This window comes from Chlamydotis macqueenii, chromosome 2, assembly GCF_036417535.1.
Source record: "Chlamydotis macqueenii isolate bChlMac1 chromosome 2, bChlMac1.mat, whole genome shotgun sequence".
Taxonomy (NCBI): domain Eukaryota; kingdom Metazoa; phylum Chordata; class Aves; order Otidiformes; family Otididae; genus Chlamydotis; species Chlamydotis macqueenii.
Window position 1 is genome coordinate 51,976,198 of NC_141557.1, and position 27,652 is coordinate 52,003,849.

General features: G+C 43.0%; 1 protein-coding gene across 3 annotated transcripts in view; it reads right to left on the reverse strand.

Annotated features, from left to right (window-relative positions):
* Positions 1-16,779, reverse strand: part of BMPER (BMP binding endothelial regulator) — a 153,666-nt gene extending 136,887 nt beyond the window's left edge. For 2 of the 3 annotated variants that reach the window (XM_086742976.1, XM_086742975.1), the window contains exons 1-2: positions 15,430-15,756; positions 14,483-14,568 (exon numbers count right to left, since the gene is read on the reverse strand). In XM_086742976.1, coding sequence (XP_086599102.1) covers positions 14,483-14,568; positions 15,430-15,544 — 201 coding nt within the window. In that variant the 5' untranslated portion in view covers positions 15,545-15,756. Of the gene's footprint in view, positions 1-14,482; positions 14,569-15,429; positions 15,757-16,170 lie in introns of those variants that run through there. The other variant, XM_086742977.1, reaches the window with a different exon arrangement.
* Positions 16,780-27,652: the final 10,873 nt, after the last annotated feature.

Consider the following 27,652-nt stretch of genomic DNA (forward strand, 5'->3'; position numbering starts at 1 on the left):
AGTTTTGGGCTTCAGCCTGTTCTAAAAACTTTGAACAAAGCAGCCCTTGAGGCCATGTACTTCTTAAAGAGTTTAAAAAGCCCAATGGGCCTCCTAACTTACTCTGCAACAAGTCATATCCCATGAAGAAACTAACTTCTGTACAACACAAAAATAGGGCTAGATTAAAGAAAAGGGAAGAAAAAAAAAAGCAAGGTCCCCTGCTGCTCTGTCTGGCCAGAATCATGTCTTTTACTGCCCATATCCTCTAAAGAAACGATGCTCTCATGATATATTACCCTAATACATCACCAAGTGACAGTTTTCTCATGATACTGTATCCTCAAAGATGTGATGCATGCCAGAAGCAGCAACAGGAGATCTCAGCTAGGGGAGGGAAGGGGGAGGGTTTTTTATTTTCTTCCAAATTTTTAATCTACACATTGTTTTTTTTAATATTATTTTGTCAGAAAAATCTCTGTCAATCCAGAGGACTCCTAGAAGTTTTGTACTAGTAGCACAGCTTTTAAACTCGAAAGCACCAAAAAAAAAACCCCTCTTCATTTAATTGAAGTAAGTTTTGAAATAGGACCAAAATGCTTGAGGAATAACAACCAAGTAAAAATAGTAGCCCAAAAGAAAGCAACAAGAGTCTGTTTTCTATTATAAAATTATTTAGGCAAGAGGCCTCCAGACAGTGCTGTTTTAATGAACTTGCAAGTACACTAAGCACTGACCCCGCATTTGTTTTCTTACATGATCTTGCCTGTGCTACACAGTGGTATTAGAAGAAAAAGAGGTTATTCATGGCAGTCTGCAGAGAGAAGGGGCAGCCACCAGCTTGTCGGTCTGTGTAGAGAGAGAAGAGTGGGAAGAGACAAGGACCAAGAGCATTTCAGCCAGGACTCCTTGAAGAGGGCGAGAGCTTTCAGGGTCTTTTAATGCTACCTTCAACTCGCTCCTTTTTGCTGCAACTGCTCCATGCTAGTAACATCTCAGAGGGGCAGCCAGAAATCCTAACTCATGGCAGCAGTCATCCTCAAGCGGGCTTCCTCCAGTTGGTGCCAGCGAGAGAAGGCTCAAGGCCACAGGAGAATTTAGACAGAAAAACATATGCCACAATGATGTTTTATTTGGCACATCTCATTTCTATGTGTTTCTACTCCATACCCACTCAGACTTCTGATGGATGCAAAGCAGGAAGGTGGAATAAGCTTTCCTTTGTTGTGATCAACCACATTGACAAATTAAGTTTAAATTCTGACTTTCAAAACTTCAGTCAATGCTGTAGCTAGTAGGAGAAAAAGCATATTTTGACCTGTGAAATAAGCAAAAGTGATATGGAAGTCATTGAGAGGAAACTAAAAGTCAAAGCTGTCAAAGTCACTTTCACAGTCCTTGAGTTGACTTTGACCATGTTTTGTGGCCTGGCCCTCTCTGCTCTTGGGTGAGATGTAGCAGCCCTCATTCATAGCAGTGATCATTTAGCCACATGACAATCCACTGCAGTCAATGAAGCCACCCACGTGAGTTCAGAGGTTTGAGCTGAGCTCTTCAGCACAAGACACGTGCACAGTGCCCTATGCACTGGGTAGACCCAGTTAATTAAACAGTTATTTTTAAAAGTTGCTCTGGAAAGAAGTTTGCTGTCCAAAATAAGAAATGAATATTGCACAACCACTTTATGCTTGAAAAAAATCCAGTGGTTAAAACATGTTTCTGCATAATTGTAGCCCTGCAGGGTCAGTTCTCACTTCTGAAAAGCAAATCCCCTTCTTTCTGTTTTGCACATGTACAAACAAACAGATTCTGGTATGTCCAAAGCTTGTGAATCTCAACTATAACAACACATTCAATAGAAGCCATAAAAGCAGATTTTTTTCCCTAGCCTGTTCCCTTCGCTCTTTCCTTTCCCCTGCCCCACTTGCACTGCTGGAAGTAAAAAAAAAAAATACCTGTTTCTGACAAGTAAATGGAGCTGACATTAGAGCAAAACTGTAAGGTGAATGGGGTATGTGCAAGCCATTTGTCATCTTGACAAAGTGATTTTCGGTCACCAGTGGGACACTTTAAAGACATCTGAACGGTTGGCCTTGACCACCAGCATTTCTTACAGCTTATAAAGGGACCCGTGGGACCAAGAACACAACCTGCTTTTGGAAGTGACTCCTGCAGTGGTACCTCTTGATAGATGTAAAGGCAGTGTGATATATCAGGTGCCATTAAGATCTTTGCTAGCAGGTTATATTTACATAAGGATGGAGCGCAGATAGCATCTTGTTAACCCAATTAATGAGACTCGAATGTCAGGAAAGGGATTATACCTGGCTGGAAGTCCACAGCGCTCATGAGGCAGCCAGAGATGATTTCATTGTGTGGGACAGCACTGTTCTCTTCAAAGAGCAAGAATTCAGGCAACAATGCTACTACCCAAGCAAGCAGGGGAAATCACAGGGGAGTTGGAAAGATGGTCTGAAATCCAAAGGTTTCACACCTTTAGCATAAGAAGGGCTCTCTATGATGAGAGACTCAAGTGCCATGTAAAAATGGGAACCTGAGGCTGAACCAAAGAAAACTAAAAATTATCTACCTGAGATCTTAAAAACTTGATTTTTTTTTATTAACTGTACTTCCTTAGGCAATAAGAGAAGGCTCTCATTGCCAAGTCACAGCCTGATCTGGGTTGGAAGAGGAACAACTTTTCATCCAGCCTGTCCACACTGCTGTGTTTTGCATGGGCAATTGAAATGCACTTCTCTGGCCTAGAGAAGAGCAGGAAATTTCCTGACACAGATGAGATCACTAATTTCTGCATCAATGACTCTTGATGTGCTTTACCATAAACTGCTTTTCTCCCACAGCGTCCAACTACTAAGCTGTACGATGTAAGAGGAGATGCTCCTGTCATGCAGGTCAGAGCAATGAACCTTGAAGGGCACAGAATGAGGTATTTGGCCCCAAAACAGAGAGAGGGGTTCAGGGTATGGCCTTGTACTCAGCAGCTCCTGTTAGCTCTCTGCTTAGCATGTCAGCTGTAAGAAATCCCTGTTCTGAGTTTTCTTCTCAATGGAGGAGGCAAGACAACAAGCATGACCTGCTTGGGCCAACAGCCCCAACTAAGCACTATCCAGTGGGTTAACCTAAATCCTTTGATGGTAACAGTACCTTACAGCCACAGTCACAAGTCGTCCACAAACACACAGTAGTAATATTAAATCTTCAGAAGATGCTTAAAATCCTTTTAGACCTCTGGTTCCAGAGGCACACATCGCTTTCCTGCAGTCACATCACATCCACATCCTCTCAACGAAAGCTCTGCCTCACCAGTACTTTTTGTGCTGTCTTGTACATCAGAGGTAATGCCCAGCAAACAGGCTGGAGCTGATAGATGCCTTCCAGTGAATCTCTCTTTTGTTGTAGGTGAGTTGCTTTTTTTTTTCCCTTTTTGGCTCCCACCTTTGTCTGTTTCCATATGTGGACTGGTTTAATTATGCCAAGAAACCTGATAACATCAAAGATATTAATTTTATACTAAAATGATTAGATACAGTTTTAAGCTCTAAATATGTGCCCTTCGTGTAACAACAAGCATATAAAACCACTCAAATTTCTTACTACCATGGCCTAGAGTTCTAGGTGTTTTTTAATTTGCCTCTTCAAATTGATTTTTGGATCAAGTGGGTTTTGCTTGAGGATTGGAAACCTTGCCAAGTTAAATCGGACATACACAGACATTTTTCCAGAAGCTATACAAATTGCACGCTGCTTCGATTTCCTCCGTGTTTTCTTGTTAAACAAGCTCTGATTCAGTATCAGTGCAACGTGCTACATCTTAAATGTCCATATCAGAAAGTTTCTCCAGAAATGCGTAATGCGTTTAGATCATAGACAAACTGTGCCTTAAGCATGCATTGGTTAAAGAGGTTTCTTACACTACCGCACCATCAGCATTTTAATGTGTAATGATTTTAATTGTCCAGCATTTTTTATCCACGGCTTTTACAAACAACCCATTCACCAACCCTTGGTTTACAGGCTAAAAAGCTTGCATGCTTTGCATCCTGCCTGCCAACATAATTATTTTTCATTTATTTTAATCAAAAGCAGTTGGCAGATTGAATCACCAGTCCACCTAACACAGTTACTGCTCCAGCTCTCCCCAGAACTTGGGGGGGGACGTAAAGTGCTAAATATGAAAATGATCAGCTGTGCACTGCCATATACAGAAAAATATATTCTCTGTCACAATCAAATGATCATCAGTTTCCTTGTAGTAGGAGAGGCCTGCTGCTTTTATCAGTATCTTAGACCCACAGGCAATCTTTCAGCTAACAGCCTTATCTCAAGCCCAGCCACCCTGCCTGGCTCCTTCCTGCCTCAATGATTTTCCAAACAACACAACCTGGAGGTGTTTCACTAACGGGCACAATCAGATCATAACTTCTATGTAGCCTCAGAGCAGTCGTTTATCAGCTCTTCCCCATCTCTCCCAAACCATGCCTCAACCGTACATCACCACCCAGATAGAAAAAAAGAGGAGGAGACAACCTCAGTACAATCAAGGTCTGTTATTCTTCAGCCACCAATAAATCATAAAACAAACCAGAAAACCAAATGCAAATGTATGGCTCTAGCTGGCCATCACAATACATTTTGACGGTTTGAAACCTTGGGGAAGATCCAATTCCCACTGAAGTCACTTAATAGTATATAGTGAATATATATAAAGACATCAGGAACAGCTAAAAAGGAGGGGGGGGAACCAACCCAGACCACACAATTTTTAACCTATGAGCTGTCAGAAATCTGATTTTCCTGGTCAGGACTCTACAACACATTGGCTTGCATCCTCCCGGGTAAGGAGGAGTGCAGAGCTGCTGCTTTCATGCCTCAAGTGAGATCTTTAGCTTCCAAAGAGGTGGTGAGCAACACCATGGCCATCTGGAGTAAGGGGCACCTGGCTCTACAGCCAACAGGGGAGCCTGGGTTTACACTGAGCATCTTAGCAGCCAAGGCTGAGCAATACCTGGTTTTCAGCATGAAGTAGTAATGGCAGTCTTCAGCTTCTCAAGGCTGGCACAGCTCTGGACATCGAAGCTAACACAGTGCTCAGCATAGAGAAATTTAAAACTGAAATGGAAGCATCTACGTGGTTAAGGAATTTGCACTATATCTCTGATTTACAGGAAGTTTCAACACTGCAGGTTGAGGTTTACGCATACGTAAGGCAGCATCGCTACCATGCGACCAGCTGCAGATGCCCTACACGAACTAGACCTGCTCCAGAGGAAAATGCAGTGTAACCATGTAAGGACAGTTCTAAGGCAGAGTTAAAGATGACCTGATTCAATCTTTAACACTGATGCTTTCCAAAAAGGTTTATTTAAAACAGGAACTCAGAATAACTAGGGCTTCAATCTGTCAGGGAAAACATCAGATCTTTTGCATCATTTTTCTAAATGGCATTTGATCACATTTCCATCCTTTGTGCTCACAAGAACAAATGGATCTCCAACTCTAATGCTATTTCATAGTACTGCATTTTGCTGTAACACTTTACAGTACAAATATATAATGTTTCCGTCTCTGAAAAGTCTAAGATATAATACAGAAAATTAACAGATGAGGAAACAAGTAAAGAGGATGCAAATCATAGACAATGCATGAAGACATATTATTTTTCCAGTGAGGTGGTGGTACAGAGTCCTAGTTTAAGGGTCTATTTTGGACCACTATCTAGAGCAAGTGGATTCCAGACACAGGAGGAAAATGAAAAAAAAAAAAAAAAGGGAGGAAAAAAGACTAATAAATAAATGTGAGAGACAGACAAAAAGTATATGAAATCCAGGCCTCAGCACACAAGGTCAGCTCCTGGGGATGACAAGGGATGGGGTCCACGCTGTACTTGGACCCAGAGCTCAGCACTTGCTTCAGCTGGATGCAAAACGCTGCACAGAGCACAATCGGACAAACGGTCAGACTAGGTATTTTCTAGCTGCAGCTTAACGCATAAGATGAAGAGGCCAAGAGACCTCAGAGGAAGTAATTACAGCAGTTACTAGGTACAATATGAGCAAGTACCGGTACGATAGTCATTTTAATAGTAGTATTACAGGTAAAAGCTTTTATACAATATTGTTTTTTCTTCACAATGGCCTTTTATTTGACCATAAGCTCAATATAAAAAGGTTGCATTTTCAGTTGATTTTTTTTGTTGTTGCTTAATATTTTTCTTCCCTCAAAAATTTCTATTAAAACATGATGGGGAAATAAAAACAGATATTTGGTGGGGGAAAATATCTATTTTTATATAGCAGCACAAAGCAGAACAGCAGAAGTACTGACACTGTGAACCATTCACTTGCAGGACCATAATTCTTAAAAAGACCATTAACAACTCAATGGAAGAAACTTGAAAGCTAATAAAAACTATATACAGGTAACCGTATGCTTTTAAAATGCCATTTTGATATTGGACCAGCTCTTTAATAATGTTCTTCTTATTGGCAATAAAAAAGTGCCTTAACTTAGACTGATCCATTTTGCACTTATTGTAGACACATTCCAAAGACATTTGCAACTTATATTACATTTTTCCATTTAGTTTATGGCATTTTTGTGCCCTTGATATTTTTCCACATATTATTTATACATTTTAAACATGTTCTTTTGTCTTTGAGTTCTCTGATCCTTTGATTACGCCAAAGAGAATCTCATTTCCATACTTGATGGATTGCATCTTCATAATTGTTACAGTGACATATCACCAGCTCTCTTCCAGGAGGGTTTTGCCAGGACCTATAATCAGTTCAGCACTGTCTGCATATGTATCTTTGCTCAATGCAGCTGACTCTATGTTAGAAATGTGCAGTAGTGAACCCTTCACTATCCCATGTGGTCTGAGAAAAACATGAAATAGCTTCTTCAAGCCTGCAGATTTCCAGAAAGGCTTCATCATAAGCTGTCACATATGACTGTGCATCCTGTCTCCAAAATAAATGTCACAATCAAGCATAGCAAACTGAAGGCAAACATACCTGCACAGGGATGTGCCACACTCTGAGGCAGCTCTGAGATGCGAAGCAAAGAGCAGAAAACAGACTTCAAAGGTCCACAGATGGCACAGCCACAACACCCAGCTATACAAGCCATACTCATTCCTCAGAGGAGAACATTAGATGAGATGTTGCCCATGGTACTACTTGGCCAGGGTAGCCATATCTGGGGCTAAACTGACTTGAACATTACCTCAGCGCTGTTGTTGGAAACTTAGAGCATCAAGCTAGAGTAACCATCTTCTACCATAGATAGTTTGTGTTTCATTCTCAGACAGGCAAAATTCTTGTCTTTCAGGTGTTGCATGAATTAAGAACAACTGAACCTACCTGAATCATCCCTCAGGAGAGCCTACCAAAGCAATAACCTCCACAACAGGTAATTAACCAGCTCTGGGCTCTTGATTCAGTTCATTTCTCACTTGCAAAACCATCTTCATATAGATAGACAGATAGATACACACACACACACACAGTTCTTTAGTCTGCATGACAAAAAACAACACATCAGACACTCGACTGCACCAGACATGGAGTTAGGACTGGTTTTTGTTTTCGGGGTTTGTTTTCAGGGTGTAGGGTGTTGCTTTTTTTCATTTAAGAGATGGCATATACATCTGTATCTTTTTTAAATGGGATAAAAACTAATAAAGCTTTCATCATGTTGAAGCACGTTTGTGTTCCAAGGAACCCTCCATATACTAATCAAAACAACATTATCTTTTGCAGTAATATTGGGGTGAAAACTACCAGTACACTACTGTATTGTAGGATTTTTTGTCTCTTTGTTATTTCTGTGGGTGAAGAGAAAGCTGATTATATTATACAGTAATAAAGACCAAGAATATTTAAATTGAAAGAAGATGCAGTCTTGGTAGATTCTGTAGTTGATGTATGTAAACTACTGAAATTAAATTAAATAAAATAGGTATGAAAGAATTGTTTGATGATTTTATTTTTTTTTAATATGCAGCACTCCACTAAAAGTCATCTGGGCCGCATTATACCTTGACGCAACAACAATTGAATCCTGATGTACTAAAACGTTGCCATCTTCACTGAACATGTGTCAAACACTTGCTCTCAGGCTAGCTATGTGCTTTCAACTTGTATATTATGCCACAGAAATCAACTATGTTCTAGGTAAAGCACCCCAGCAACTCTAGCAGCTTTTTTGCATCGGTCTGCAATGAGAAGATGGAGTTGGGGATGGGGGTGTGCAGGGAGGACCAAGGGTTGAGGTTATTTCTTCTGTTGTTTGGTTTGCTTGCACTTTGTTTCACTACTCTGTCGGTTCAAGCTAGGTAGAACACTAGGTCTTATAAAGATGAATTTAACGTAATTTTTTTTATGAGCAAAGGTCAAATTCTACATTGCACATTTGGATTTAAAAGCGGAAATTTAAACTACAGAATGATGTTTCATGCTGAATAAAACTTATGCCAAGCAAAGCTCTGATTTCTAGTTTCCTGTGCTCCTGTCTCAAAACTTTTCTCAGGTTTCCAACACTTGGTTACACTTTCTGGCTCATATTTATTTCCTTCTGTTCTGGATTTAGGTGATAAAAGGTTGAGACATATGATTACCACTCCTCAGGTGCAGTTGGCAAGTTTGAGACACAGGCATGAGGGAAGGGGGGAGGGAAAAAAGGTGGGGGAATGGCACTGGTTTAGATGTGGCTTGTCAAGATCACTACTGGTTTTTATCAGCTGTTTCTTGACACAACTCACTTTGTTCTAAAGTATTTTGGAAAAAATAAAAAAATAATACGAGGCCTTTTCTCCCCACAAAGAACACACCGAAAAGAAAACCCTTCATTCTCCTGAAAAAAAAATTTAAAAAAAAGCTCTTGCAATGTGAAGGCTACTCTTAGCTGAGGTATAGTTATCTCTGTCCTTGCAGTTCCAGGCTTCTCACCTGTCCCTTTCAAGTTGCTGGTTTTGGTACCTTTGTTTTAAAACTACATATAGCACTGGCCAATGGATAGGTTATTCTTGGATCTCCACTTGCTTCTGGCAAGGTGTTTCAGGGTCCATGCAGATGGTGATAAATGAGCACGAAATGACATGGCTCTCCTCACCACCACTGGCACCCTCACCTGTCATCATTGTCACTGCTGAGCTCATCTCACCTTCAAAAAACTCAGCACTCAGAAATTTAATTCAACCTAAGTTGAATTAAAAAAAAACTGTGGAGTTTTTACGTTCTCATCCTATAATTATGCACAGGTTCTCATTTCACCTATTTCCGACAGACTGTAGCATTTTTATGTCTTTTCCACGCATATGTTGAAGTATATATTTCTTGAAAGCAAATGCCATAATATCAAGTGTGAGCCTACTTCTATTTTGAGTTTTAGATACCTTCCAGCCAAAAAGCTGTACCAACAAAAACTTTTGCTGCACTTGATCGTTTAGTGTACTTGCACCAGAGTTGAACTTAAATATTCCGTGACTATTTTATATGCTGACACCCATATAAATCTAACCAAAAGTTCTCCCAATATGTTGTCAATAGCATACATCTCAAAATCCTCAATATGTACCTGCACTACAAAAAGTCCAAAACTTACCAAAATGTGCTAAGTTTTCATATTTATGAAGTGTTGTTTCTACTAACAGAAATTCACCCATGCCTCTGCTACCCTCAGTCTAAAACTTGCAGATCTGAAATGTAAAGATCTGTCTCTGTCATACATGACATGTTCCTCAAACCACACAAGGTGTGTGAAATGCTCCATACGTGTGAGAATATTTTTAGAAGAAAATTTTTGCATTAGCTACTGTAGTTAGAATTGCTTGTGGTCTTAAAGCATTTAATAACTGGAATAAAAGAATCTATTTCTCAGATAAATCTATTTCTCAGGAATCAATATAATTCCGTTATGAATACCATCAAGATTATATATTTTTACCTATAATCATCATGCCAATTCAGACAAGTTCTTTAAAACCCAAACTTTTTTCAGTCAACTTTATTACCCACAGTTTCACGACTTTGATTTTCAGAAAACAATAGGACATATGATTTTCTTACTATTACCACTAAGCATAAAATAATTTCACAACTATGTCCTCTATAACACGTTTTTTTTTTTGGTACTGTCAAGGGCCACATCATTATGTGAAAGAGCTCCCCTTTTTTTGCCAATGTTTTCTTCACAGAGTTGGTTTACTTAGTCCTTGTTACCACCTGTCACATCCAGCATTTCCTTTCAGTTCTTCACCTTCCTCTGATGCCGAGCTTGCTGCAGCTAAGAGCATTTTCCATCCCTTCCATCAGAGAAGTCTTTAGCTATAAAGACTCACATGGTTGCAACGGGCCAGTCAACCACGGCATACTACACTGGCACTTCACAAGTAGGCCCACCTGCACTTTTGACCTGACCTAGCTTCCAAACAACAATTTTCCAGGGCAACTTCTGTACTTCGGTTTTACCCATTAGCTCTGACTATTAAGGATGCCAGTGCTTTCTCCAGTTTCTGTGTTTCACAGCATAATAAGGTGAATGCATGAGAAAGAACATCCTTTCAGTTGCCTTCAGCCTGCTTTGTGCTATTCCAGTATTTCAAACCCTATGGAAGCCAAGTAGCGTTGTAGCTTCCCGGAGACAGCGTATCTCCTTGGAGATGCAGAACCACAGACACTCAAAGTGGAAGTGGGCAGAAGACCAAAGCACACCAGCTCTAACAGCATTTTACAGATAGCAACAGTAAGTCGTAAATCACAGCTCTCAAAACTTCTGGATCATGAAGTCAGCTTGAATTTGCCTTTGCCCATCTCCATGCCTCAGAACAAGCTCAGGAGAGCAGACACACCAAAAACCTGGCATCTGTGCAGCCTGCCTGTTGTCAGAGAGACAAAAAAGAAAACGAGTGTGTTCATGCTGTGACTATACCACCCACATCCAGTTGTAAAGTGAAAGTGCCTGACGTGAGAAGGGATGGCTTTGTAGTCAAACCATTAGACCAGGAGTTAGGAGACCTGAGCTTTCATCACAGTCCATCACAGATGTTTTTCTCCAAAAAAAAAAAAAAAAAAAAAAAAAAAAAAAAAAGGGCCACTTCTTGCAGTCAGCTGCAATTAATGACCAGTTCTTTGGAGATCAAATTAATCTATGTTTATTAAGTGCTTAGAGGTGGTTAGTTGGACAGCAATATACCATTGCTGAAATGTTGTAATTGTAAAAGCTAACATTGAAACTATTGTCTTACAGATGTTAAAAATGACCATTTTTATGGGTGTTATTAAGACCACAAAGTAGAGATATAAATTACAAATTAGGGAACTCTAGATTTTAGCCATAGTGGCCTGTTCAGCTGGTAGTTCTTGCATACAGAGCTACAGTGTACATTTACACACACACACACACATACACATCCTTAGTCTTACCTGTTTCCCTATATCAAGGGCAAGCATCAATGCTGTTCTGTGCACCCCAACACATTTCGTTTTGACAAGTAGGGGAGTCCAAAACAGAGTTATGTCATGATGGGTGCAGTGCCTTTTTATTAGAAAAGCATTACCTATACTTGAGAAGTGAATTATTTACTATGTACTATATAGGAAATCTCCAGCACATGTCCCCCAGTCTGAATTCCCATATCATCAAGACTCCTCTTTCCACATGCTACAGCAGATGCTCAAGAATGAACCCATCTTGTTTGGTAGCTAGACTTGGCTGTCTCCAGGGAAGCCCCACCAGTGCCCCTTTTGTATTCAAAAGTCAGGGCTTTCTTTTACCAGTAAGTCTAAAACAGGAGCTAGAGGCTTTCCTAAAGCAGCACCCCAGAAGCCAGCATCTGCTCTGCCTGCCTTCTTCTTGTTGATCTTCCTATCATGAAAATCAGTCTGCCCTCTCTCTGCTGATCAATGAAAAAAGACAACTTTTGGTTTTGGTCTTCCTACAAAGACCTCTCAGTGGTGTTTAAGGAATTATATTTGTAGTTGCTCTTTGCAGTCTTTGTTGCATTATTGCAACTTACTCATAACCTATGAGTTTCCAGTTTTTACCACATTTACTCGTAGAGTACTCCCCCTTGCTTTGCCCTCCCAACTGATTTAACCCTTTAAGAGAAAGCTGGAGACTACTTTGCTTATGCTGCCTGCCTCTTTCTCCTTTGCTAGGATGCACCCTCGTGCTCCGCAGGACACGACCTGTGGAGTTGGTTCTGTCAAACACTTGATGATTCAGTTCCAGCAGTTCAGTTCTCTCTTCTCTCATTTGTGAGATGGGAACATCCTGGAAGGGAGTTATTTAGATATTCCTCCTCTTCCCAGAGCCATTCAGATTTCCGTAACGTGTGTAGTTAATTATGGCAGCTTGCAGTCATAGAAATGTATCACTGCTAGGGAGACCTGCTATAATCCAATCCAGTATTTCAGTTTCTCTCTCTACTAGTGTTTTTAACACAAGTGCCCTCTGCTGAATTTTCTGTCCTCTCCTGGACAGCAGTTGCTTCCTTCCTGGAACAGACGATTAAACTCTCTTCTTAGGTGCTCACTTCTTACGATATGAACATCCATCAGGTTTGCCCTTGAAGAGTCTGATCAGTCTTCCAGAGAAGGTTCCTCACTGAATTGCTATTAAACAATCAGTATTTCTAGTTGGATGTAAGGAAACCTGGTTCTCTCTTCCCTCCTGGTCACAAATCACCACACTGTTTCTTTTGTTTCTGCTCTCCCCATACCTCTTAAAATTGATCTTTTCCCTTGTGGCAGGCCTGAACAAAGATTTCAGCAACCAGCTGTCCAATAAGTCATTGCTTTGGATGCTGCACAGCATTAAAGTCAGCATCTCCAGACTGGTTTCCTTCTCCTTTACCAGGTCTCCCAGCCTCCAACTCAAGAAACAGAGATGACTTTTACCCTCTGGCAGAAATAAAACAGAGCGTATTCGGTGCAGGTAACCGCAGTAACTCACCAAGCATCCATATTCTTAATAAAACCTAGCGTCCTCTTTGCACAGAAGGGAGCCAAACGCCCTCAGTTGTCATTTCACTAAAGTATGCCCTACAAACCGCATAGATTTAGAGTTCTTACGCCCAATGTTTTTTGCAGTTCTTCATGTTCATGCACTAAAAGGGTGCTCATTGATTTAATAAAGCCAAGGTCTAGAGAGATCTATAAATACAAGTATTTTACCCTGATGCATTATTGCCCTGATGCCCGAGACTGAACTTCTGCTCCTTCACAGATAAATTGCTTCCTCGCTGGTTAACACCAGCTTCCATTAGCAAGAGTGGTGGCAGACATATTTGGGAAGGTGATCCATGATAAAACACAGCTTCGTGTCTTTTTTTTGCTTTCTCTTTGATTTCTTTACGCACCACATCCCATGCTTCTCCTTTCCCCATCCCCCTCTACTCAGAAGAATCGATAACTTATTCTTTATCACTATTAGCTGAAAACTTATCACCAAGTCTCACTTAAAATCTATTGAACTCAGTGCGGCGACATACATCAGCCTCAGGGGGCTCAAGACCAGGTTCCTACAGTTGCCAAAATTGCCTTCTAAAAGGCAGTCTGAAACAATTATTTAAGTCTTTTATGGACTTATAACAATGCTGGCTAATGATGATCATATTAATAGCAATAATAGAAGAGGGGGAGAGCGTGTCTGGATATTTCAGTCCTAAAGTAGAACACATTCTGTACATTCAGCTGTTCTATAACTTCCAAAATGTAAAACATAGTGCTTTCTGGTCTATACTTTTCTTTGCATTCAACAGCAAATTAAGGTTTATGGCCTTCTTTTAAATGTATTGTACAAGGTTTTATTTAGAACAACTGGTTTTCAATATCTCCTAAGCCTTGGCTTGTCCAGCTGAATTGCTCCCAAAAATGCTTAACTCTGAAACAGACTTACAAGGAAAGGGAATGTTTCTCCCCAAAACATGTGTCAGCTAGCGACGTTATTAACCACTGAACTCCCAGCGCAGCAGGCAGTGTCATCCTGTGGAACAAAGCGCTTTGGTGAAAGCATCACTTGTGCTTTCACTGTTGTCCCAGTGCAGCGCGTACGGTCGCGTTGCACCCTTGTGCAGCTCCTCAGCCCCTGGCCTGTGAAACCAAGCACGTGGGAGCTCGAAGCAGCGGCATTTCCAAACCTCACCTTTCACCCTCTTTGCTGAGCGACACGCAAAGGCTTTGGTGTGCGCCCTTGACTTTGTGAAAACAGTTCTCCCTCCAAATTCATATGGTAAATGCGGTTCCGCAATGTCATATTAAAGTCATGTACGACTTTGTGCCCGAGAGTTTTAAAGTCAAAGAAACGATTGCCAGATCATGGATTGGATTACTTTCCATTAGCTCAGCTCAGAGATAACCTTGTGTTACAGAAAGGCGACAGAGGCACCCGAGATTTGATTATGTGAAATATTCCCCTCTCAGTGCAGTTACTTCCAGTACAGGCCTGAATGTTATTATTATCTGAAATCCAAACTTACCAGGCAAACACACATTATACAAGGGTTGTCTGTGATAAATGGTATCTGCAGAATTTCTCCTTCAATTTCACATTTTGCAACAGATCCTGAAACAAAAATAAAAATTGTTAAATATTGACGTATTTTAATTCCTCAGCTAGTTTTGGAAACTATCCTTGTCGCACTCACGTTTAACCCCTGCTCCATTTCTAGCCTTCAATTTTAAATCCTGTCTTAATTTGCCTGTTTTAAGCAAGCACGGACGGCTCAGTGCTTCCATAAGCTTCCAAAGGGAACTGGGGAGTGACTGGCCTTTCATGGCTGCACAAACCGAGACTTTCTTTGTGCCCCAGTTCTAGCAAAGAAGGACGCTTTTTCTCTCCTTGGGTGACGTGTGGAGAATAACGAGTACTCCACGCAAAGCAGGATACTTCCGTAACGATGGATCCAAAGCTCACTGAAATCAGCAGCAAGCTGTCCGTTACACACCGAGGACTTGGACCGGGAGCACAGCACAAGCCCTAAACCAAGCATCCTTTTGATGCACAACAGCCACTTGGCAAATGAGTCAAAATCAGCAGGCTGACTGTCAAACAGAGCTGAATTAGAAATCCCTTTACGGCCCTAGCACTGATAAGCTGGTATCGTGTCATGTTGGAATCACTTCTCGAAATCTAATGGCTCTCGCCTGCACTGGAAATTGATGCAGCGTTTCCCTCCGTGCCCCAGATAGCGGGAAAATGTGACCCTCGAAAGAAGGTGGGGAAAAAAATGGGGGAAAAAGGAAAACGAAAAAGGAAGATGGGGGGGGGGGGGCATGATTCCAGTGTTCACCAGCCCCCAAACCACACGGTTACGCCTCCAACTGTCCCAGCTGTCCACCCTTCCGTGCCCGACGGGTCCCGACGGCAGGTGGGCACCGCGCTGCCTGCGCGTCCCCCCCCTCACCCCGGCCCCCCCGCCCTTACCTGTGAGCAGGGAGGAGGCCAGCGCCCCGGGGAAGCAGAGAGCGACCAAGAGGAGGACGGTGGCCACCAGGACGAGGCGCGGAGCCGTCTGCCAGCTCCCGCCGAGCTGGGGCATCGTCCCGTGTGTGCCGGCTGCGGGGCAGCTTCCCGGACGCGCCGTCGGGTGGCAAAGCCCGGCTGCTCCTCCCCCAGCACCGACCCCCGGCACGAGGCAGCAGCGGGGTAAGGGAGGTGGGGGGGGGAGCAGGACGGGAGACAGCGGCCCGCCGGGGAGTCCCACCCCACGGCGACACCGGAGGAGGGGACTGTGGGTGCGGGAAAAGCGGTTGTCAGCGCCTGCCCCTCGGCCCCGCACCCCCTTTTTCCATCACCCCTCTCCCCTGCCCGCATCCCTTCTTATACCTTCCTCTCCCCATAGTCCCTCCTCCGACACCCCCCGGCCCCCAGGCCTCCCTCCCCCCCGGCGCACACACGCACGGACAGGCTGCCAGCCCCAGACCCCGTTTCCCAGCCGGGAGGTGCCCGGCTCCTCCCTCCCCCCGGCCCCGCCGAGCACCGCCCGGGCCGGTCGCTGCGTCGGGGGGCTGCGCCCGGAGTAACTCGGCTGGGGGGAGCTGGGCGGGGGGGTGGAGAGGAGCCAGGGGGAGAGGAGGAGAGAAAAGGAAGGAAAGGTAAAAGAGGAGGAGAAGGAGGAGAGGAAGCGTGGGATCCTCCGTGCGGTGCGGCGCGAACCCCCGGTACCTGGGCAGAGAGCGGCGGCGCCGTCCCCGCAGACCGGCTGGTGTCGGTGCCGTTTGTGCTTGCGGGCAGCTTTGAGCGGGGACAGGGAAGGAGGGAGGGAGCGGGGGGAACGGGGGCTGCCGGCGGGGGGGCGCCGCGGCGGAGCTCCGCTCCCCGGCTGCCCGCCCGGCCGGGGCCGCCGAGATCCCCTCCCGCCCCCGGTGCTGCCCCCTCTCCCGCGGCAGCCGCAGCACAAAACTCCCCGCAGCCGGAGCCGGCCGCTTCCCGGGGCCGCTTTTCTCCGGCCCTCTTCGCCCAGCCCATCGGGGTTGCTTCTCCCCGTCGGGGCAGCCCGGGGCTCGGCCGGGTTTCAGGAGCAGGAGGGTGACAGCCACCGGGACCTCGCTCTCCCCGCCGTGCGGGTCCCTGGCTCTCACTTTCCCTTTGCAGCTCCACGCTTTGCTATCCTAGGTATAAACACGGGCAATATTAGCTATAGGCATCACCGAAACCGAGCTTTCGCGCACACGCGTGCGTGTGGGTCTGGACGGGATGACACTCGTGGTGCGTGGCAGGAGGTTTTCCTGTGACATCTTCCCGAGCCCTCTTTTACAAATCGTTTTGCTTCAAACGGTGTTTCATCTGAAAAAAAAAAAAGGAACGCTTTCAGAAATAAACTAGTCTGACAACAAGCTGAAAAATCCGCTCAGATTTATACACGTCCTTATTTTCTCTCTTTGCGGTGGGTGGACGTGAGCTGCTATTACAAAAAAAAAAGCTGACAGTAGTGGCAAATCAGGTGCATGGCAGGCTGGTACTTACAGGACTGCTTTAAATGTTTCACTTCCCAGTAAGGTGCCGGACAATTAGATTTGCACGTTTATTTTAAGAATAAAACCCAAAAGCCAAGACCTTTGAAAGCCTGCATCTTTGTTCTGAAAATTAAGATATGTACACCTCAGTTCCAATACAATTTGTCACCTACCTGTAGGGTAGGAAGCAAAAAGTCCTAAAATTGCACCAAGGATAGGGACTGTGGAAAATTCATACTGGTAAACTTGTAGACATCACTAGCAAAATCCCTCTCTCTGAGAAAAGAAAGCCTACTTTTTTATTGTCTCCCAACCTCAATCTGTACAGGTTGAAGCCACATAGGCAAATATGATAATTTAGATGTCATTAAAAGGGTTTTATATTCCCTAAAGAATACAAGTGGGATGCCAAATGCACTCCACATTGTGTAGAGTACATAAGAAACTGAGTACAAAAATATAAAGCCTGTAACTTGGGTATATTTTTTTCTTAGAAACGTTGCCTTCACGATTCCCTCCATTTTAGACATAGATGAGCCTGTAGAGGTACATATTACTACACAGTACTCCAGAGGAGATTCTTCACATGTCCGAATGTTTTTTCCATTGGAAAGATGTACTTAATCTTTTGGCAAACTGGCTTTTTCTTACTTCTCTATCTGTAATCAGTGGCTATGTTTTCCTTTTCTAATTCCAGTGCAGCCACAGCCCTCCTAAAGCACCAACTGTAGGGAAAAAAAAAAAACAAAAACAAAAAACAAAACAAACCAAAACCAAAACAACAACAAAACAGCAAAACACTACCACTACCATAATAATTTCTCAAGTGACAACTACCACAGGAGAGTACTTATATCATTGTGTGCATTGAATCTTCTCTTCGTGATAGTCTAAAATTCATTAAGTATTAACATCACCCAGTGTGAGAAACATACAAATCACAGAGGACATCAAATAACAATTCAGGCATCCAAATAACAGCAGGGAACTTGCTAAAATACTGTGAAAATACAAAAAGTTTCATCTCCTTTATAAAATGAAGACAAGAGGCAACAGCAACTGATCTTCACGCTCAATCCCTGGCATAACTCATTCAGTTAACAAGAATACATAATGAAATCATACCTGAGGCAGGGCAGTTACAGAGCAATACACACAGATTTGTTACACAGTTTTACTTTTCCTGTGGGGAAAAAAAAAACAAACCAAAACAAAAAACACAACAACAAAACAAAGTATGATCATCACTGAAGCACCTTCAACACACTGATTAGGCCTAAAACTTACCTCTGAAACAACATCTGCGGCATGAAAATATTGTCCATGGGTTGAGCTCGCTGGGTCCGTGCCTCTTTCACGGTAGCACCAGCGTTGGAGGGAGGAATTTGCCCATCTGCCTTGCTTGAACCTGCTGAAATGGGACTCTCAGCCTCACCGTACCATGCCTACACCACACCTCACAGACCGTTTGACTGCCCAGCAGAAGAGCCTGCAGAGGACTGGTGCTGTCTCTGAGCCTCCCAATGCCTTACTTCCCTATCTCCTCTCTCATCAGGGAAGAGGGGAGATGCTCGCTGTTAGCAGCAACATCTGTTTCCTCCTGATATCGATAATGGTGACATGTCATGGAGGAAGATCACACTCTCATTTAAATCTCTCATGAAGTAAAACCCAGCCTGGGAGGGAAATATGCCATCTTAATCCTCCCACCTTAGTTTCACCCACTCAGTGCTACAGGTATGGTATTTGTCTCAGCTTTTTACCTCTCCCTTATCCTATCTCCCAAGTCTACCTTATCAGAACTCAGCATCCGTTCTGGTTGTAATGCTGAATTAACTACATTTTGAAGGGGTTTTTTTACCTTTTGCATCCCTGTTTCAAGAGTTAGGTTGGTGTCCCCCCCCCGCCCCCCCAAGCAACATTCAAAGCTGTGGTAATTTTAGCAAAATCAGAGGGTCACACTGAAAACCCAACTGCTGTTGGGTACGCACAGAGACTTTGCTGTATGCCAGCAGTTAAAACAGAAGTCGTGTCATCAAAACCCTTACCTCTTTTGTATGAGCATTACATTGTATCAGTTGTTATTGAAAGAATACGTTTGTTAGTTCTATTTATTGGTCAGCCTGGGCTCATCCAGCTTGACAGAGCAGTAGCTGTTCACAAATACTACTTTGTATGTAATTCGGCTCCTTCTCCAGTGATGCTTTCCCAGCAGCCAGCCACAAAACAATGTCAGCCATTAGCTGGTCATAATGAACGTTCAACTCAGCATCCACCTAAAAAGGAAAAAAAAAAAAAAAAAGCTTTATGGTTAACAATAGTAACAGTGAAAAAGATAATGATCACATTCACATCTTCCTTTGTGATGATCCGTTTTACTGGCAAGTCAAAATCACTAGAAGGCCCATTCTTCTTGGGCTAGAGAATTCTTCCAGAAGTGGAGGAAGGCACAGAATCACTAGAAGTCACATGTATTTTCTTTTGTTTGGGAAATTCACTCTTCTAGGTCTTGGGCATAGGTTTTCCTTAGGGTCCCTTACCATGCAAGAAAGCGTTTGCTAAACACACCACATAGGAATGCGTTTATGTCGGCACTGGGAGTGTCCCTGCTTTTATTACTTTTATGTTGCTATGCATTACTTTAACACAGTTTCTTTGTATTTATGAGACTACTCAAAATAAAGAAGAAAATACATCTCTGATAAACACCGTATTGAAGGCTATGTAAATTGGCACAATGCACTGTTTCCAGTTCTGTTTTGCTAAATGACTATGCGTTCACAAGGCACTGAAGGTGGTTTGCATATCAGATTGAGCTTACACGTTTCTATTGTTATTAGCATTTTACTAAAGAACTCCCCCATCCAATAACTTACAGAGTCAAAAAGAAGGTCATACGCATTTGCTGTAGTTGGTAGAGCATGGGTCTGACAAGCTTCAACCCTGCAAATTCTTGCGGAGAGACCTGTAATTTGGGAAAATGTTTTATTATCATGGGGTATCAGCACACAGCAATTGGGAAGCTCCGTAGCAACTCATAGGATCATGACGGAGACATCGCACTGTCACGCAGGAGAACGGGTGGGAGTTACTCTATAACAATAGAGTGGTCCTTCAGTGGTTGATCAGTTCTGCGCAGTTCGGTCCTGCTGAGCTGGGCCACAGCCTTTCAAATGCTTACGCCTGTTCATTCATTTCTGTGCTTAACTGTGTTTTAAAGTTAAAGAGCATCTACCAGTGTGAAGAAACAGTATTTATTGCATGGTCACTTCTCCTCCAGGAGGTAATGCAAACCTTGAGACTGACCTGGGTATACCAAAGCTCCCCTCCTGCAAAATAGTCAGAAAACTAAATGAATATAAATTAGGCCTGGAGATCACAATAAGAGGTTTTAAAACTGTAACAGGATTTAAAAAGGCATATGGTCAAAGTCTTTAAATAAAAGGAAAGTACAAGAAAGTATCTAAAAGTTACAGTGAAACTTTCTTGAATAAATGTTTATAAATTTTATCAAACAACTCATCATTTTGACAGTTTTCCATAAACCCCTGGAACATGCAAAGCGTTTAATTTATTTGTGGCAAGATAAAGATAATGAGTAAAGTTTATCAACATAGAATGTCCTGGCACAGTCAAGCTTGCATACTTCTATTGTTTAAGTTATATTTTCTAAGAACTAAAAAAAGTTAGCCTCACAAAAGGGAGCTTCTCATTGCAAAAGTCTTCAACAAAATGATCCTCAGCATCTGTGTTCGCACGAATGCAAACCAAATGAACAGAGCGTAAACTACACTGGATATAAATGCCACCAGTACCTCAAACTGAAAAAATACTTGTACGCAGCACAAAATATCACTCCAATATGGAGACAGAGTGCTGTAGTAGTCCATATCAAATATACTAAAAAAATTTAAAATAAGTAAATTATAACAGAAATGCTGATGCCGCCTTAACTATGGGATTCCCAGCAGAAGCTATTCAAGAGGCCATAGGCTAGGCAAACAGAATGAAGGGACACATGCTCGTATCCCTTTGTGTTACTTCGCTGCTGTAAATAGTTTGTCTTCCAGAGATAATAAAAATTATTCTGAGTGACCTACGGTGTTTTTGTGTTAGGTTTACCCTTGAACATCTGCTGTGCCTAATAAAGGATAAGAGCCAATGAAATCACATGAAGAGTGACATATATGACATACTTGTTTGTTTTCAATTTGTAAGACAAACCAAAACTTGCATTTTGTCCGGCTGCTGTCCTACCTAATAAATACAATAAACGAGGAGTACTCAAGAAACATTTTATAAAATGGAAGACTGGTGATTGCAGATGAGGCTGGACCCTCTCTATGCTACAGACAGCTGCTCTGCATGCCCAGAAATTCTCAGTCCCACCCCCTTCTTTCCCCCTCCCAAAAAAAGACATGCTTATTTTGACAGAAGGTTTTTCCCTCCAGCCAGAATCTAGTTCAAAAGCTCTACCCAGCATAGAAAGGCAAAGGCTCACGTTTTTGCTAAAAGACAGGTTTCCCTCGGCACACATCCCGCAAGATCATCACTTCAGCCTACTGAGGCTCTACCCCATGAACTCATTTCTCTTGCTCCTGGTCTTATTTTACAGCAGAATTTCTCTCACAATTTTTTTTTTTCTTGAATGACAACGAAAGGCTTAAAACTCAGAGGTGAGTTTTGAGGAACGAAATACATCAGGTTGGAGCCTCCTCTCCTTCACACGGGTGCCCTCATTCACGCTCAGGTGAGCGAGAGGAGATGAAGGGCCATTAATTTTAAGTCACCTGTCATAAAAAGTTACAGCTTGTCAAGGATGGTAGGTGAAAAAAGAGAGAGCGCAGCTGCCATGCAGTGCAGCGGCTGGCAGGCGGCACTGTCGGGAGTGCAGAGCCCCGCAGCTGTGGAGTGGGGCTGAGCTGGGGCTGCTCACACTGCTGACCTGAACCCGCAGATCTGGTCAGAGCAACCTAATCCCTCTTGTGTCTTGCTCCTGCAAGAGCGAAAGGCTCTCTCATTTTGGTCTCGGAAAGGGACTTTTTTGCTCGTCTGGCTTTGGCCATACAGGACATCCACTTTTACTGTCCCTGCAATTAGTTCAACCTTGTTTCATCCAGAAACAAAACAAATTAGAGTTTTAGAAAGAACCACTATTTACTGTTATTATCCAGATACTAAGCTTAAGCAATTTACTGATTACTTTTTTTTTTCTCAAGAAAATCGGCTATGCAACATTGCAGCTAGTGTAGGTAAGAAATCCTCCCTATTATTTCTTCTTAGCTTCTGATTTAAGTGAAGCACACTCAATTAAGCATTAATAGCTGATCTGTCCTACTGATTGACAGTACCACACGTAGAGAGAGCAATGAACTGACAATCAAAAGCAGCCTTTTTCACCTCCAACCATCAGCATACGTTCAGGATAAGTGAGCAAATCAGGGTAATCCTGCACTGATCTGTTGAAACTCCTGCTAGTTATGCAGTTTCATAATGAGTAATATAGCTATTATTAAAGAAGCAATACTACGAGATTTAATAGTTCTATTGAACTGCCCACCAATCTAATTAAACCCTGGATATTCTGTGAGTGCTTAAACCCAAAAGTAGACAAGAGTACAGAAAAAAAAAAAAAAAAAAAAAAACCAGAAATAAGCAATTACATAAGCAACAATGAAGTAGAAATTTGTTAAAAACCCGTTTCAGCTTGCTACTGATTCACCCAGGTCAAATTAATCTCGGACCTTCACCAAAAAGAAAACACACAGCCACTTGGGCAAAATTAAAAATGTGCTTCCAGGAGGCAGCACAATTCATCTACCTGCCTCTCTGCTATCTATGGCTTTTTGGGGGGAGATGAGAACATCATTAAATGTGCCAGAGGCGGGCTTTCGGTGTCATTACACAGATCTGCAGGGGGTTTGTGCCAAATCCCCAAGTTCTCTGACAGTAGCATCCCTCTAAAGACACCATTTAGAAGCAGGAGGTGAACAGAGACAGGGAACAGTATTTACTTTGGGAAAGTATCCACCACGTGGCTTGTATATATTAGCAGATTAAACCCAAGAGAGTCAGCTGAATTACTTGTGACCAAAGAAAACAATTAATCAACAGTTTTAAGGCTTCACAGAATTTTAAATATGTATTTACATGTGGTGTACGCTATTTATTTTAGGTATCTTTAAATGTAGACTCTGAAGTCTCAAGGTGTTGGCTGGCAGGTATTTGGACATACAGAATTATGTCTTGTGAGAAGCTGGTTGGCGATGAGCTATTTTCAGAACGGAATTTGTGGCTTTGGGAATTTGGGGTTTTAATGAAGCTAGTCTGAAAAACGGCACGGAACTACCCCTTTACCAAGTTGCTTAAAATTCAAATTGGCTTTCATATTGTCAAGTTTTGATCAAATTTAAGCAGTTGGTATGGCTTTTGTCTAGTCCATATTGGCACAGAAATCGGATAACAAATAAGATAGCTATTATTAAACAAAAAGAACATTACGGTGCTGGAAGTACTTTGGAAACTGCTCACTGTGGTAACGGACCACGTAATTTAGACCCTTCCACAGGAAACATTCACACATCAGAGTAGCCCTGATAAGGTCAATAAGAATAATTACACCATGGGCAGGAAGGCCTCCTGTAAGCTCTTGCTGCAGCAGGTCCCCAGAGGAAGCCAGGATAACTCAATTCAAAAGCAGAGTAACTACAGCGTCAGGGTGCCCCTGTGTTCAGGTTCATTCTGTGCTGGGTTACCCAATACAGTCTCTTCTCCAAGAGGGCTGCATCTCCTGGGGCCCCCAAGGAGGAGGAATTTGGGTCCCTAGGCCTCCAAAAGTGGCAGCACTGAGTGCTGTGCACACAAGCAGTCACACCTCTGGCCTGGGGGATGATGTGATCGTGACCTCAGAAATAGCCAAGGACAACCCACTCCATTGCAACTCATCTAGTTAGCCCTTGCATTCAAACTGGTGCCAGACCTAAATTAATCCACAAACTCAGCTAAGCAGCTGTTAGTGTCTAGAGTCTCCCAGGCTTTGCTGGGGAGGCAGTGGTTTTGTGGAAGCCAGACAGAAATCAACCCAAAAATAAAATTGGAAACGTTCAAAGAAAAAGCATGAGACTGCCACAGTACTTACAGACTACACCAAGGCAGCCGCCCTGGTGGCATGAGACCAGGCTGCGAGACTTGCTGGACTTGATTATCTTGGAGGTCTTTTCCAGCCTTAAAGATTCTATGATTCTACAACTTGGCTGCCCATTGGCATTGCTTGGATGGAGGGGGACGTGCATGGCGTGGAGCACCTGCAGGATGGAGACTCGAACCTTTACCCAGGAGTACTTCTTAACTTTCACAATTACTTTCTTAGATGGACTTGTTTTAAAGCATGTCTTTACCTTAATAAACTTTCACACTAAAAAAAAAAAAGAGAAATATCAAATAATAAATCACAGAACTGGGGGTTTTCACCACTCCACAGCAGAGCTGATTTCAGTTCTGTTGAGCCAGGAGTAATGAAAGCAACCGGACTTGTTAAAGATAATTTCTGTGCGTCTTTATTTAAAAACAAAAAGTCAACCCCGCACTCCAAATGATGATGAATTGACATCTAAGCATTCCACAAAACGACAATACAGGCCATCTATTAGAGAAAGTAACATTGTGAGCACTAGCCAGCGCTCACAACAGTTCCACGCTTTGCTTTTGGACCCACTCCAACTGGATGAATAGACAGCACCATTCCCAAAATGCAGAAATTTCACTGCTATGAGCCACTCGGAGGACAACAATCAAGCCTTGGCTTTGTAATGATAGGATTTAAAAAAATGGCTATTTATTTTAAAATAGTCTCTGTGGTTTATAAAGCTGTTTCTGCAGAGCGCACAGAGGATAAAACCCACGTACTTTTGCAGGCTTTCGGCTGCTGGCCCAAGCGCAGAAAAGGATTAAGACAAGACAGTTTGAATTTACATGATGCAAACTAGAAGAAACAAGGAAGAAAAGATGGCTCTGAAAGCTACACTTGTTTTCTCCTAGAAGAGGTGTAATGCAAACTAAGTATTTTTTTTTTCCCAGCTAGCAAGATCCAGTCACACCGCAAAGGTATTAGCACGGGAGCAGCCAAACAATAGCTCTATTCACCTGCAACCAAATTCTCCAAATCTGGAGTCTCACTTTCTGGGTTCCCAGACTGAGCTACGGGCCTTGAGTTTAATTGGGGTACCTAAAAAATGAGTACAATGAGCACAATCCAAATTATCAGTTAGCTTTGATAAATGTGGGCCTTAGAGAGGGAAAGGACAGGGACTGAGCCAAGCCTAGCAGAGACAGTGTGGTACATTAACTCCAAAATATCCCCATGGGCACACAGTGAAAGTGAAAAGAGACATGAGAGCCTGTAGGGAGAGGCAGGAAAACATTGTTTATGAGTATCTTCTGAGCACCACTTGGTGCTATAGCTTACAAAGAGTGGAAAATACATAAAAGGTAAGCCAGATGACACCTCTGATGGGCGCCAGGTGGAGGCACCGAGTCAGGGGAATCTGTGGAAAGTCTTGAGGGATGCTGGCACACTGTGAAGAGGAAAGGGACCTGGGGGTGTTGGTTGATGCTCAGCTGAACATGAGCCGACAGTGTGCCCAGGTGGCCAAGAGGGCCAACAGCATCCTGGCCTGCATTAGAAATAGTGTGGCCAGCAGGATCAGGGAGGTAATCATCCCCCTGTATTTGGCGCTGGTGAGGCCGCACCTTGAGTATTGTGTTCAGTTTTGGGCCCCTCACTACAAGAAAGACATTGAAGCCCTGGAACGTGTCCAGAGAAGGGCAACAAAGCTGGTGAGGGGTCTGGAGCACAAGTCTTACGAGGAGCGGCTGAGAGAGTTGAGATTGTTTAGTCTGGAGAAGAGGAGGCTCAGGGGAGATCTCATTGCACTCTATAGCTTCCTGAAGGCAGGTTGTGATGAGCAGGGGTTTGGCCTCTTCTCCCAGGCAACAAGCAGGACCCGAGGAAATGGCCACAAGTTGTACCAGAGGAGGTTTAGATTGGACATGAGGAAAAACTTTTTCTCCCAAAGAGTGGTCAGGCACTGGAATGGCCTGCCCAGGGAGGTGGTGGAGTCTCCGTCCCTGGCAGTGTTCAAGAGGCGGCTTGATGAGAAGCTACAAGATATGGTTTAGTAGCTGTGGCAGCAATGGTAGTGGGAAGACGGTTGGACTAGATGATCTTATAGGTCCCATCCAACCATGTGATTCTATGAATTCTATGAATTCTATGAACCCAGCTGCAGATACAGCCTCTGTTGGAGTCAGGTGCTGGAGTAGGAGATTTACCCTTGGAAGTAAAACTGAGCATCCCTGCGCATGGGAGCCTGCACATGTGTGGGGAGAGGAGGAAAAGGGCTAGTGCATGGCTCTGGGGCTGCCCAGGCACACTGTCAGAACCTTGCCAACCCCGGTTTCAGTTCATCCTAGATGAGAGTCAAACCCATGATCTTCTCACCACAGAAGCCACGTGACTAACAGTTTAGCCCCAAGTAACAATAAAGTAGGTACAAGAAATTGAGAAGGAGACGGGTGCTCCTTTTGCTTATACCCTCTGGCTGGTTTTTTTTTTTGGTTTTTTTTTTGTTTCTTTTTTTTTTTTTTCTGAACAAAAATGTCTTCTGGCCACTATGGTGAGTAAGTTTACCGTTTTGGAAGCTGCTTCGCCACACCCGCTGGATGCTGAATCAGTGAGAGTTATACAACTTCGCTATTTACAGGCGGTTTGATCTGTTTACCTCTGCTTTGCCGTGCACTTCACTTGCAGCACTGCATGGCTGGTTTTGAAGGAAAGGTAGCTATTGACAGAGGTAAAAGTGATATGGAGGAGAAATAATTTGTCTTTAAACTTGGTGCCTGTGAAAGCAGCTACAAATTTATAGTAGGAAGGCAATAAGCAGAGAGAGTGGGAGAAAGAGAAATTAATTTCAGTCAGAAGTCAACATGGAAGTGATTTGGTAACAAGCCTCTATGCAGAAAGTCACAGTGCATAGTGGTTTCCATAAGTGTTATCACAAAGCCTTCACCAACTCTACTATAGCAACCCAAATAAACAAATATAGAGGTAAATGCCCGAACTCACCTCCTAGCTTAGCCACAGAGGGATGTCCATTCATTTGAGAACTAAGAAACCTAGCAGCTAAACACTCAGGGTTCAGATTTGTCTACTGGATATCTCCAAATGACAGAGATAATAATCCTGAACAAGTCGGAACACACTGTATTTTTGTGCCTTTTAGTTTTAGTGTGATCAAAATTGTCAAGCTGAAGGTAGGAAGCTCACCAGGCTTAGCAATCAGGTCCTCTCTCAGCATGCTGTAAACTGGAAGCCAAAAATCAGTGGCCAAGTTTGAAAAAGTTGATCTTAATGAGAAGCAAGAAAGGTTAAATGTTACTCATTGGGATTTATTTGCTCAGTTCTAATTTTAACTTTGGTTAGCCCCATAAAAGGTATCACATCACCGTCTGGGTAGCTGTCGTACAAAAAACAATGCAGCTACCAACTTTCCTCTGTTGGATGACATACTTGGGCAGTAGCCCTTTAAAAAAAAGCTTCAACCTCTTTAGAGCACATTTGGTTTTCCATTCATTATTTTCCTGATGCTGAAAGCAATGTTATTCATCCCAGGGAAGAATAGCTACATTGTATT